Source organism: Halichoerus grypus, chromosome 5 (assembly GCF_964656455.1).
Source record: "Halichoerus grypus chromosome 5, mHalGry1.hap1.1, whole genome shotgun sequence".
Taxonomy (NCBI): domain Eukaryota; kingdom Metazoa; phylum Chordata; class Mammalia; order Carnivora; family Phocidae; genus Halichoerus; species Halichoerus grypus.
In genome coordinates this window covers 35,119,559-35,133,480 of record NC_135716.1, presented here as the reverse complement: position 1 = coordinate 35,133,480, position 13,922 = coordinate 35,119,559, and the positions used below count along the sequence as shown (strand labels likewise).

At 43.8% G+C, this 13,922-nt stretch overlaps 1 protein-coding gene across 3 annotated transcripts in view; it reads left to right on the top strand.

Annotated features, from left to right (window-relative positions):
- Window positions 1–13,922, top strand: part of GRHL2 (grainyhead like transcription factor 2) — a 156,656-nt gene that overhangs the window by 121,793 nt on the left and 20,941 nt on the right. For 2 of the 3 annotated variants that reach the window (XM_078072165.1, XM_036080153.2), the window contains 2 exons: window positions 2,083–2,114; window positions 13,309–13,403. In XM_078072165.1, coding sequence (XP_077928291.1) covers window positions 2,083–2,114; window positions 13,309–13,403 — 127 coding nt within the window. The remainder of the gene's footprint in view (window positions 1–2,082; window positions 2,115–13,308; window positions 13,404–13,922) is intronic. The other variant, XM_036080154.2, reaches the window with a different exon arrangement.

Sequence of the window (13,922 nt, the reverse complement as noted above, 5' to 3'; positions counted from 1 at the left end):
AGGGCTCACGAGCTATGGCACAGTGATTCCTAGTCACCCAAGAACATGGGCTGGGGAGTGGGTATTTTCACTGACAGCCCACATGTTCCCTCCGCCTCTGTTACCGATTCACATGTGGATTCATCAGACAGTTATCAAAAACTAATATGAGGGAATGAACCCAATGTGCAGGCACTATGGAGATCTTAGTCTCCTTCTCTTCACATCAACTCCCAGATAGTCACTGGGGCTTTTCTCTGGAATGCCTTTAAAAACAAGTGATAGGGGATCTTGGGAGAAATTGTGAGATACAGAGGCATCATCTTTCTGATCAGACTTCCTCAAGGCACCTGAACCCAAGGAGGACTTTGCTCTTCCCTCATACCCTCGAAGCTGTCTTCCCCATTGTGGTTTGTAAACTGCCTTCCCCCAAAGAATTCAGGTTCCCGAGTTCCATTCCAAGTCTTTTAAATCAGAATCTCTGAAGAGGGTTCCATATTTTTTATGCACTCTATAAAGTTTGAGAAATACTCTCTAAACATTAAATCCATGCAATAAGACCTACAGCCAACAAGGAAGAAACAGTGGGTCATTGTGAGAGAAGTGACCGGTGCAAGGACAGGGATAGGGACAGTGTAGTAGAGGCCATTTAGGAGGGCAGGAAAACACTTAAGAGAAGGCTGCTTCATTTTGGGGTCACCAGTCAACTTTGCAGAGAGCCCTCCATGACCCTGTCATATAGTCAGACAGGGCAGATGCATTATGCCACATTTAAAGAAGCTAGCAAAAAACAGGCCAACATCAGGAACTTTTTCCCAAAAATCCAGTTCTGTGGCCACTGCTATGGCCCAGGCCCCCTCACTTATGTGGGTCACTCCATATGGACCTAAACAGTCCCACTTCTAGAATATCACCGTGGTGGATGCTCCAGTGCCACATTGAAACCTGGGATATGGTGGAAGAAAACATCTTGCCTGTGCTGTTTTCTGTTAAAAAGAAACGAAGTATACAACAGTAGACATTAAAAGTTTTAAGGGGATAAGTTCCCTGTGGAAATCTTGCTAATGACTAGAATGGCTGACGCCCACAGAGTCCCCGGGAACCAGCTCCGTTACACCGTGAAGTCTGGGTGTGGCAGCATCCCAGGCGCTGCCAGGAGCCTCTGAGAAGGTTTGTAAGGAGGGTGTCAGTCTAGGCAGAGCTTTTCTCCTAGGCAACTGGGGCAGGGACAGTGACGAAGTATACTAGTACCAGAAGTGACTGTTGAAGTTAAAATGTAAATGTCTGATGCTAACTTGGGTCTTGTCCTTCACCCAAATAAAAATGGTCCTGAAGCACATGGATAAAGCTCAAGAAAGGTCTGCAATTAATTTTTATAAATAATTGGGTCAAGAGGACCTACATGCATACAAGATCCCCTATGGATTTCTGTAGTTTCATAAAATAATAGGGATGCTTCATAATTTCCTTAAATCTGATTCTGCCTGCCACCATGCTGACCACCTAAAGAAATCTGTTCTCAGAGGTTTTCTGGCCTGGAGCACCTCCTAGAGCTGCATGACCTTTCCCCAGCCTGAAGACAGTCGACTCTAAATGTTTGTGGCTGTGGGATGCCAGAATAACCCAGGCCCTTTCGGGGAACAGACAGGGTCCTAGGGTCGCTGCTGCACTGCCCTGGGACTCTCTTGCTCCCCTCCCTTCGCCAGAGCACAGTATCTGTGGTCAGCTCACCTGTGGACCTGATGGGATTGGATACTCACACGCCTTGCTCCAGAGCCTTTCTGAACAATGATTTGTAGGTCCTGCTAAAATATTTCTTTAATGTCAAGGCAAGAGCTGGTTTAGTAGGTAATCTGATCAGAATGACTTGAGCTGGAAATAATCAGATTTCCAATTTTACTTCCTTAAAATCCAAGAATTAACCCTAGGAAGAATATGATGTAAAATTTGTATTTCCTTGGACACATACACACAGCATCATTAAACAGATCTGCCTTTTGTCTTCTTTAAGACAGTGTAAGAGCCTAGGAAGGTCAGTGCATCACGTAATCTATTTCCATTTCTTGGTCTAACCTACAGTAAGCCTGTTGTTTTGTTCCACAGGTGTATTACAACACGGATGATGAACGAGAAGGGTAAGACACTCAGTTCTTTCTCTTTACATCCAAAGTCAGTTCATGTCAGTAGAAATGGCTCTTGGAGCACAGGATAACCATGGACTTAGAGCTAAGAAATGAGAAAGGCTTGACTCTGGGGCTGTCTGAGAGGAAGTTTGAGGAAATGCTGTTCTCCTTCCACCCCTTCTTTATCTCTCTCCTTTCTGTGATCTGCCTTTGAATAACTAGCTATTTTTCTAAGTGACGCATCGCTTCAAGATTCTACCTTTTCACCAATAATCCAGTGACTGAAATCTCTGGCCCCAACACAGGATCAAGGTGAGCTTGAGGTGGGAGCCAGGGAGACAGCCTGCCCTGCTTAGTTAGTAGTGCTCGGGTCACCCATGTGGACCTCTTGAAGCCCTCACTCTGGGAAACGGGCCCAAGGCTAGTGGTGAGGCTGGTGTGAATGAAGCTAGGGAGGCTGAGAACCTAGTCACTGTCCTTGGGATTATAGGTAAGAGAGGGTTTACATGGGGTCACTAGGGCTCCCAAGTGTCTTGCACATCAAGTTTCTGCATGGTGCTTTCTGTGCATTTACTCATTTTATGCACTCCTGGAATTTTAGACACAAAAAGGAATCTTCAAGGTCATTTAGCTGACTCTCTCTTTTAAGCAGTTTAACAGTACACCACATGTTTGATAGGTAGTCAGGCAGCTTCTACTTGAACACTCTCACTGTATGTAAGATAACTCATGACACCACTGGACAGTTGCAGCTCTCAGAAAGTTAGTTTATTGAATTGATGTCTACCCTCTTTTGACTTTCACCCATTGGCTCTAGTTCTGCTCTTTAGATAAGCCCCATCCATTCCTCCTCATTCAAACACGGTTTTACGTTTCAGTGTCTCCACTCCAGGGGGTACCACCAAATTTTTAATAGTTTGTTTCCCTAGAATTGGCTCTCAGAAATAAATATCTGTTCTCAACCATATGAGCTGGAGATTATATTGGGATAATTTCTTCTTGTGACCCGGACCCTTTTTTCTCTTAAAGCAACCTAGAACTACATTCATTTTTCTTTTCTTTTTTTTTTTTTTAAGATTTTATTTATTTTTGAGAGAGAGCGTGTGCATGAGAGAGAGAGAGAGAGAGCACACACAAGCAGGGGAGAGGGGTAGAGGGAGAGGGAGAAGCAGCCTCCCCGCTGAGCAGGGAGCCCGATGTGGGGCTTGATCCCAGGACCCTGAGATCATGACCTGAGCCGAAGGCGGACCCTTAACCAACTGAGCCACCCAGGCGCCCCTCATTTTTCAATATCTATGTTACATTACATATATACCACTAAAATCTTGGTTTGCATTCTATCTGTATAACTAAAATCTCTAGATAGTTTTTTTCAGACTATAGTCAAACCGGGGCTTCCCTATGCTTATGCAATTAATATATTTATTTATAAAACATTTCAAGGTGAAGTAAGTGGAGCAGATATCGCTGAGTTCATTTCCTAGAGCAGAGTTTGGTAAACTACAGCTGGAGGGCCAAGTCAACCCATCACCTGTGTTTGAACAGTCCATAAACGTTTTTGTTTTTTTTTTTTTCTTTTTAAAGTAGGCTCCATGCCTAGCGTGGAGCCCAATGCAGGGCTTGAATTCATGACCCTGAGATCAAGACCTGAGCTGAGATCAAGGGTTGGACGCTTAACCAGTTGAGCCACCCAGGCGCCCCTGTCTCTAAACATTTTTAAATGGTCAAAAAAAAAGAAAAATCCAAAAGAAGAATAATATTGTGTGACAAGTGAAAATTAAATGAGATTCAAGTGTCCATAAAGTTTAATTGGAACACAGACATGTTAATTCCCTTATGTCTTGTCTGTGGCTGCCTTCCTGCCCCAGGAGCAGAGCTGAGTAGTTATAACAGAGACCCATGTAGGCTGGAAAGCCTAAATATTTACTAATCTGACCCTTTACATAAGAAAAAGTGTGCCACCCTCTGGTCTCAGGGTAGAGAATTAGGTGCAGAACCTTGTCCAGGATCTGACCTCTAAATTCAGAGTTCTGAGTTTTCTAAATACCTAATTAGATTGTTCTTTTTATGTTGGCACATAGGTAATAGATTCCCAGCGGCTGGAAGGAGCAGAAAGATTAGCACTATCGATTCTAATCTGTTACTCACATATTTTGCCAGGGACCGTGTGGCGTCACGGGAAGAACAGGGACTCTGAGCTTAGGAAGCCCACGTTCTGCCCCAAGGCCATTGCTTACCAGTGTGAGGCCTTGGGCTGGCTCCTTGACCTCTGGCCTTCGGTTTCCTCAGCTGTAAAATGAGGATTTTGGATGAGGTGATCTTCGAGGTCTCATGTAGCACTAACATTCTACTCTTCCCTTCTCTGGGAGAAGTTAGCCTCATAAGGGAGAAGTGCCTGAGACCCGAGTGCTGCTTCATGTGCAGACCTCCCTTGGCAACCAACCTCATCCTACACTGTCCTTCCTAGCAAGCTGGCAACGTTTAGGTGGCCAGGTGACTTATTTCTAACTCGTGTGGCTTGGCCTCTCTGTAAGAATTACCCTCTGTTCTTGCATAATCATGAGGCCCGAGGCCTGAGTCTCTGTCTCTCCTACATCTAATTCAACTTCAGTTGAGCACGTGGGTGGCCTTGGAGCCTCAGTGTTAATACACGGTTGGTACTTGGCTATTGTTATGTGTGAAAGTAATAATTAGCATTCACTGGATATCTTGGCTAGGCACGGGACTAGGTAGGCTTTATGTGTTGTGTTGAATTCTCCCAAAATTCCCATGGGGAAGATGCTGTAATCGCATCCACTTTATAAAGAGCAGTGGAACGTTGGACGGGACAGTGTTTTAAGTCACACGGCTGTTGGTGATAGCGGCAGGATCGGAGCCTGGCCTAGCGGCACTCCCCACGTCCCACTTTAGCCATCGTGCCCTGGCACCTCACTCTCTTCATTCTTGATCTGTGGCTGCCAGTGCGGCAGAGACGGGCCCCCGTCGTGATAGCTTTCTGGCCTTGACAAAGGCACACTCTTGGCTCAGCCTCTGAGTGCGGGACCCAGATTGTGACAAGCCCGGAGGAGGGCACCTGGCTGAGGGGGTCAGGGCAGAGCCCTGAGGGGTGTGCCACCTTCCTTGGCGTTCACATGGCCTCCATCAGGACTGTCTCTGGCCAGTCCGTCACTCCTGCCAGGCAGAATCAGTTAGTATGAAAGCATCTGGTTAAGTGCCGGAGAGCAGCATTCACTGAACCAGCAGCTGGAGGAGGCGCAGCGGAGGCACCCCACTCCCTCCGCCCGCAACTCCGAGGCCAACGTGGTGGTCGGACACAGACTTGTTCACAAGTACAGCCTGCTGGCCTCAAGTGCCGGCCAACCCGAGTGTGATTCAGGAGGGAAAGTAGAGGAAATGCAGATGAGGTGGGATGGGGAGCCATCATCAGCCAAGTGCCTAAATGGAACAAAAAGGGGAACACCTGTTTGCACCTGCCTCTTTGATGATAAAGTGAGTATTGGGGTTGCTGAGTTTGGGCATCGACAGACGCGCGCAGGTTTGTTTCATAGGCAGGGGATCCAAGTTAGATACAGAGGCTTTGGACACTCCTTCTCAGCAACAGGCCTCTTGCTGCAGTTTGGAATCACCTGGGGAATTGAAAAATAACTCACATACAGGTAGCACCCCCATGGCTTTTGATTTAATTGGCACGGGATGCAGTTTAGGTACGGAGACCTTTTTAAAGTCCCCAGGTGATTCTAAAGTTCAGCAGTGTTTGAGAACCACTGCTTTGGAGCCAGGCAGCCATGATTTGAATCAGGCCTTTACAAGCTCTGTAACTTAATATAACAACTTTTTGGAGTCTCATCTAAAAATAGCAAATAATAATACCTACCTGATAGAGTTGTAAGCATTAGTATGTCAAATGTCCTGGCATGTGGAAGGTGCTTTCAAAAAAAAAAAATCATAGCTATTATTATTGTCGTTAAGGTTCCTTTACTGTCCTTCAGTAAATGATACTTAATTGAGAAATGGAAGAGAGGGAGAGGAAGAAGGATGGAAAGAACAAGCCAGACAGGAAGAATTTTCTGTGGAATATGGGCCCTTAACGAGGGATTCATGAATGGATCTTATGGGGAAGAGGGAAGGGCTTTAAACTCCTTGAAATCATATGTAAATTGCTATGCAAATGTCACATATGGTGGGAAATGCTATTCTGTTCCATTACTTCAGGGGATCTGGTCTCCATCCCCATCTGACCTCTAGTTCCTAGAAAACCCTTCTTGCCTTAGTCTCTTGTCCACGGTCACCCCCATGGTGGTGCCCCCATTCCAGCCTGCAGTGAGGTCCCTTCAAGTTCAGCAGCTCTGTAGCTTTCACATTGCATTTGGGGCACAGGGGTCCTTGGCAAGTTCGGCAGTCCTGTGTGTGGAGGACAGTGGTCTCCCTCCAAGAATCTGCCATCACCATGGTGCTGCTGGGGATCCTCAGACCACAATCCTCTCCAAAAATTTCTCTTATCCCCTTGCTTCTTCTCAAAGGCACACCGCCTTGGGGCCGCATTGTATTATCTCCTCAAAAGCTGAAACTTTAGGAAAACAAAAGCCAGGAGAAGATAAAGGTTGGGCAGGGCAACCCTGTGGATTGGTCCCATACCAGCTCAGAGAGACAGCTCCCCAGAGTGACTTCACTCGTCATGCTGAGTGACGCCAGCAGAGGGCCCTCCCATTCCTCTTGCAGGAGGGAGAGTCCCATAGGTGTTGCCAGACCAAACCATGAGCTTGGTTACAGTGTTGCTGAGGAAAAGAGCCAGTTCTGGTGCTCATCTACCATGGAAGCCAACACTTTGGCTCAAATTCAATACCCTTTGGAGAAGTTAGAGATTACTAACCAATCACCAGTGAGTGCATTTAATCAACATGATACTAAATCTAAAAAGTCATCACCCTGTATTCATCAGCATAAAATAAAAATCTTCTAGAATTCTGCACTACTTCTTTTAAAGGAGCACTTTACAGAGCTCCAGATACTTTTCTTTGATAAAGTTCTCAGGGATGCTAAGCAAACTATGAAATCATAGCAAGGTATGATGGCTCTGTTTTACCACAAAAACATAAATATAAGGTGGTTAAAAATAAAGGACCACTTCCCCAATTTCCCAAGGAGGAGCTGAAAACATAAAGCTTTGGGGCCAGTTTGAATAGTTAAACCATTATGGATATCGCCAAAAGAATCAATGATTTACTGATACTTGCTTTGTTAATTAACATAATTCAGAAATGTCTGTTACATTTACACTTTCTTCAAATTCTTTACAATTCATCTTTGACATCGGGTCTTTCTTATCACTAAAATTATGTTTTATGTCCTCTCACACTGTTTATCAGGGTTATTCTTTCCCACTACTGTCAGAGTGGACATACAGCACTTAAATCCTTATCTTCAAGTCTGTCCTTGGAAATTTTATCCCAAGCCATGGATACTGATTCTCATAACATAGAAATAGTTACACAAGTGTCTGCCACAATGTTGCCTCCCATTTTCAATTGTTTTTAATTAAAATTTTTATTTCATGATAATGGCAGATCCATATGCAGTTGTTAAGAAGCCTAACCCCTTTCTGATTGATATATTTTTATTTTTTACTGTTAGATATTGCATTTAAAAACCCACCCAGTAATACTGAAATCTGCATCAGATAAGCAAGGGAGGTTTTAAAAAATATTTAAAATATTTTCATCAGTTTCTTACATTCGTACCAGTTATTCTTACTTGTATACTAGTTTCCTATTTTGCAAACTGGAAGATTGGAACTAAAGACTCCTTTTATAAATTTAACCCATATTTACTCTTTCCACTGCTCTTCGTTTCTTCCTCGACTTCTGTGTTTTTCCTTGGGATTTTTTTTCCTGCTGAGTGAAGAACTCTGTTTAATATTTTTGTTGCTGTTGTTGCTATGGAACTTTTGGCAAAGAATTCTCTCATATTGTTTGTTTATTATAAATGTTTTTATTTCACGGTCACTTTTATAGGATATTCTTGCTAGATACCAAATTCCAGGTTGTCAATTACTTTCTTTCAGTTTTGGTTTCCATCATTACTGTTGAGAAATCATATATCTGCCTTATTGTCGCTGTTTCAAATGTGATTGTCCCTTCCTTCCTTGCTTCCTTCCTTCCTTCCTTCCTTCCTTCCTTCCTTCCTTCCTTCCTTTCCTTCCTTCCCTCACTCCCTCTCTCCCTCCCTCCTTCCCTTTCTTATTGTTTGAGAGGGCTGCTTTAAAATGTTCTTCTTTCTTTTAGTTTTTCAGAATTTTTATTAATGTGTTCCTACATGTAGGTTTGCTTTATTTTTTCTGGCTTGGTATCTTATAGCACTTATTGAATCTGTGGGTTGATGTCTTTCATCAGTTTGGGAACAGTATCAGCTATTATCTCTTCAAACAGTGCTTCTTATCTGTTCCCTCTCTGCACTCCTTTGAGATTTGAAATGTGTATTAGAACGTTTTATTGTGTCCCTGTGTTTTTTACGTGCTTTGCTGAAACGTCCATCTTCTTTGCTCACCCTGTGTCAGCCTGGATATTTTCTATTGACCTAACTTTCCACTCTGTTAAATTCATCTATTGAGTTCTTAATTTCTGTTATTGTACTTTTTAGTTCTAGGGTTTCCACTTAATTGGTTTTTTTATTTTAATAGACTCCAGCTCTATATGTCTTGTCATTTGTATTCAGGAACACAATAATAACAGTTATTTTTAAGTTCACATTGGTAACTCAATAATATGCTGTAAGTGTGTTTTCTGTGGGCCTGTTTCTATTGTCTGTTTTTCTCTTGGTCCTTTTTATTAGTATATTTAATAAGCATTAGTTGAATGATGAATAATGTATGTAAAAATTACAGAAGATCTAGATGACCATGTTTTTCTCTTGTGAAGGTTTTCCCTATCCTCTGGTGTGTGGCCTGAGTGAATGCAGATCACTGTACTCTAGTCAGGGCAGAACTGACCCTAAGCTCAGTTTCAATTTGTATTAGCCTCAGACTACTTCATCCTAACCCCTAGACTGTAGCTCTGAGGGACTTTCTTTGGGCCCTCTTCCTTGGTGGGATCTGATATCTGATTTCTGTCTCTTTAGCACGGGGAAACTACTAAGGCCTCCTCTATGATTTTCAAGGACTTTCTGCTCAATTTCTTAGTTTCTTGTCCTGTGCAGTTTAGGGACTTGGCAAGTATCTAGGAAGGAATACTGCATTGTCTGGTTCACTTTTCTGTGCTTCCTTACTCTCTGGAAGTTTTTCCATAAGTCCTAGATGCCTTTGCAGCCCCAAACAAAAACTTCTGTTTTTCTAGCACTGTGAGATTGCCGAAAGCTGTGCAGACTTTATTTTTTTTCCCCCTTGCATATGTGCCTTAGCTGGGGTTATCACCTTCTGCTCCCAAACAAGAACTGGTAAATGCTCTGAGGGAACAGTGGCTCACTGATTACCAGCTCATCTCTCTGCATTCTCTTCCCTGAGACCTCAGCTCCTCAAGCCCTGACTGCCCCATCAGCAGTCTCCACTACTTTCAAGAGGTCTTCTGTTTGTTTGTTTAATTTTATACAGTTTTCACATTGTTCTTGGCTAGAACATTGGCTTGCCACAAGCTACATCTTATCAGGAACAGAAATATCTGTATTTCCTCTTCAAATGATCCTTCTGGGGCCTACTAACCTAGTCATTTATTACTTGCATTTTAGAGCGCTTAACTATGGTAATCATTACTAAATCTATGTGTGGGTTCTGTTTGTTTGTTTTGCTAATTCTACCAGATGAATTCTATCAGTACCCCAAATTAGCATTGATTAAAGTCATTTTGGGATTGTTACCCATAGAGTAATTTGTTACTGAAATTAATTGAGATCCTACTCCATACTGTGAGAGACCTTATAAGGACTTGAACATAAGGGAGCCTCCTCTTTTCTGAGGCTAACGGGGGGAGGGGAGGAAGGTCAATTTATTTGGGGGCATACATGGTAATTGGCGCATGTAGACCATAAGCAGAGCTGTGAAATAGACAAACTATGTCTCCATGCTGCCTGCGACTCATTTCTGTACTTTATTTCAGTGCCTCTTCACTAGGCGCAAATGGCTAGTGCAGCTCAGCCTGGCGGGTATGGCTGGAGACCCAGGCTCCAGACCTGAACACCTTCACAAATGGTTTTTCTGATGAGACTTAGCAGTTCTTGGTTCATACCTCAGGGACTCACTTTCCCTGACATTGACCTCACAACGCAATGGCTTCAAATGCTGCTGAACCCGGAGTCACCCCATATATTAGCCACACATTTGCCAGTGAGGTTGAGATTGGCATCAGAGAAAGTGCCTTCTCCTAGTTATCCAGTCCTTCAGTGGTACAGTGCAGTATAATTGGACAGGACATTAGGAGACCTGACGTTTGTGTTCTTTTCATCTATCAAATGGGTCTGTCATACCTGCTCCTCTTTTTTTGCTTTGCTTTGAAAATAAATGAAACATTTGAATCCAGACCACACAAACTTACTGACTCCTGCTGGGTTTATAGATTTGAAAGTGTGAGAAGGCATTTTGAACTCCCCAGAGACGTGTGGTTTATCCAAGATGTTATTTTAATGGCAGAGTTTGTCATGACTCAGAATGGGGTGCTATCAAAAGTCAGCAGGACTGTAAGAATATAAATAAATGTTGCTTGATGAGAAAAAGAAAATCACTAGTTTAGGAACCCTCACACAGCATGGGAGCATGTCTGGTGATATTTCAGGCTATTTACCTATTATTAACCTACTGGTCACTGGCAGTTGTATGAATTCATTTTTAATCTTCTGCTCCTGAGGTCACTGTCACCCCATTTCCAAGACACAATGGAATAACATGAGCTGCTTTTATGATAAGGTAGTGAAGTTGTCATAGTGCCTTAACAACTTATTACCACCGTGAACTGAGACTTGAGTTTGAGTTTTCCCTCTAGTTGTTTTCACAGTTTGACTTGGGAATAAAAGAGAATGCTGACTCTTACTATCATTTCTCATACCTTCACATCATCATCTCAGATTTATTAGGTATCTTTATCATGAGTTTGTCCTTCAAAGCTGCGTTCTCTTAACAGCCTGTTTTACTTGTCAGCCACATCACCCTACCCTTACACACATTGAGCCCGAGTTTGGTTTTCACTAATATAAGGATAAGATTGGCCCTGGCTGGCTCACATGGTGTTCCTGAGACCTAACTGACCAAGATGAAAAGTACTTTGTAAAATGTGAAGTCTTTTTAAAAAATTGATAGACCTTTTCGGAGCACTTAACATATGAGATGATAACTTAAAGCATTGTTGGTTTAATAATTTAAACTATTAGAATTAATAGAAATACTTTCTGGATCGTCCAAAGCTTTGTACCTTATGCTCTTTGTACCACTGGACCCCACCACTAACTTGACTTGAGAACTGACAAATAGCTTCATAATGACAATGATGCCAATGAAGAATTGTCTTTGAAGCAAGGTTTTGTATTACCTTGGAAGCTTGGCATTGATGTAATGTCCACCTCCCATGCAGGAAGCTTTTCCAATGTGGGTCCTTAAATTGCACCAAAGCAGACTCTTTGCTCTCTGAGGGTATATGGAAACTTTGGCGTCTTTCAAGCTCTGTGCCATATTTATTCTTCTCCATATCTCTCTTTCTCTGATCTCTCCACCTTTATCGTCACTGTCATCATCATCTCTAACACTTCGGTAGCACTTACGGTATATCCAGCCACTGTGTGAGTGGTTTATGTTTGTCAAATTTATTTAATTCTTTCAACAGCTTTCTTTTAAAGACAAGGAATCTGAGGCTCAGGGCAGTTGAGGAGCTTGTCCATGTTCTCATAGCTAGTAAATTATAAAGCAGGGGTTTAAACCAAAGTAATCTGGACCCAGAGTTCATGTCTTAATAATCCTGTTGAACTGCCTGTTTGGCATTGCTTCATGTGCCTAGTAGTTCTAGGCATCTCCAAAGAGAGTAAAAATGTCTAAAAACCTGTCTACTCCCTTGAGGGCTTGAAGAATAGCAAGGCTCCATTCAGGAGCATTTTCTCCATGTCTAAGCCAGTTCGGGCTGCTCTAACAAAATACCACAAACGGGGCGGGGGGTGGGGTGGCGCTTAAAACAACAGAAATGTATTTCTCAGAGTTCTGGAGGCTGGAAGTGTGAGATCAGATGCCCGTATGGTTGGTGTCTGGTGAGAACCCTCCTCTGGCTTGCAGATGGCCAACTTCTCACCGTGTCTTCACTGTGTCCTCTTAGGATGCTAATCCCATCATGGCCGCTCCACCTTCATGTCCTAATTACCTTTCAAAGGCCTCACCCCTGAATAACATCTTACTGAAGACTGGGGTTTCAACATATGAATTTGGGAAGACACACACAGGCAGCCCACAACACTCAGCACCAGTGACTTCTCTCCAGTGACAGTCTGTGCTTCCAATTTCCATTCCTCTCAAAGACTCCTCCCCTTCCTTGGACAGGAACTTTGGGGGGAAAATGCAGAACCACCAGCACTGGCTCAGGTGGGGACATGTGGGGACTTAGCACCATATGGGGTCCAGGAGATACTAAAACCCCCTCCCAAGGAGGAGGGAAGGGCTGGGCGGCTGAGGTCTGGGTCTCTGGAGAACTTCCACCGCTGCAGTCTCATCTGCTCCAACCAGATGGAGCCATAGAACAGCAGGAAATCAGGGCAGCCTCAGAACTGAGAACCAGCCAGGGAAGCCCATCCCATTTCCAGAGGTCCCTGCTGTGCCCTTAAGGGGCTGGCAAGAGAGTGTAGGACACTCAGGCCCTACTAAATGGGAGGAGCTAATAACTTGGAGATCACACAGACCCCAGGGTTCACTCCTGCTATCCCCACCCCAGCCCTGATCTTTTGAGCAGGAAGGGGGTTAGGTGCAGGATAGAGTGGGTAAAACCCAGGGGTCTCATCTTTGTGGATCCGTATGCAGTAATAGGCAGTATGTCCTTGGTTCATGCCCTAAAGATATTGGCGTGTGTGTTCTGCCCCAGGCAGGGATGATTTGGGACCTGCAGGGGAGAGGAAGGAGGTTGCTGAGTGGATCCAGTTGTAGAGAACTAAGGATGGTACAAACAAAGGAAAAAGGTAGTGCAAGACACATACATGAACCTTTCTTTTGACTCCCTGCATGCTTTACTTAACCATTTCTGCTCATCTTTTCTAGCAGCAGTGTCCTTGTTAAACGGATGTTCAGGCCCATGGAAGAGGAATTTGGTCCAGCACCTTCTAAGCAGATGAAAGAAGAAGGGATGAAGCGAGGTATCTCCCCTCTGGCATTGCAGGGTTACCCACCCTCCCATCATGAATGGTGGGGGCACTTCACACACAAGACTGTGCAGCCCAGCCCAGACCCTGTGGTTGAAGGCTGGCCTGGGGATTGGTTATTGACGAAGGAAGTCCACAGTCTTCCCCTTCACTTTCAGCCCTGTCCTTTTAAGCACCTTAAGCAAATACATATTCTTTCTAGGCACTGGTTCTTTCTTTTGCCTTGGGAGCAAGGTAATGAGGGTACCGATCAGTCAGCAATGAGGTCTGAGGTCAGAAAGAAACTTCTGCTGCACATGAGACAGTAACATCTCCCAAGCAGCAGCGGTTGAGAATCGTTCCAGAGATGGAAACGACTCATCTCAGACAGATAAATGAGCCTGTTTTCTGACATCACAACTTCTTCTCTTTCTCTGTCAAGGGTCTTATTCTGCTTCATCAAGAGACTAAGAAATGAAGTGAGAGTGGGTCAGTGTTTTGCTCTGCCTTTCGATACTGTACATAACTCACTGT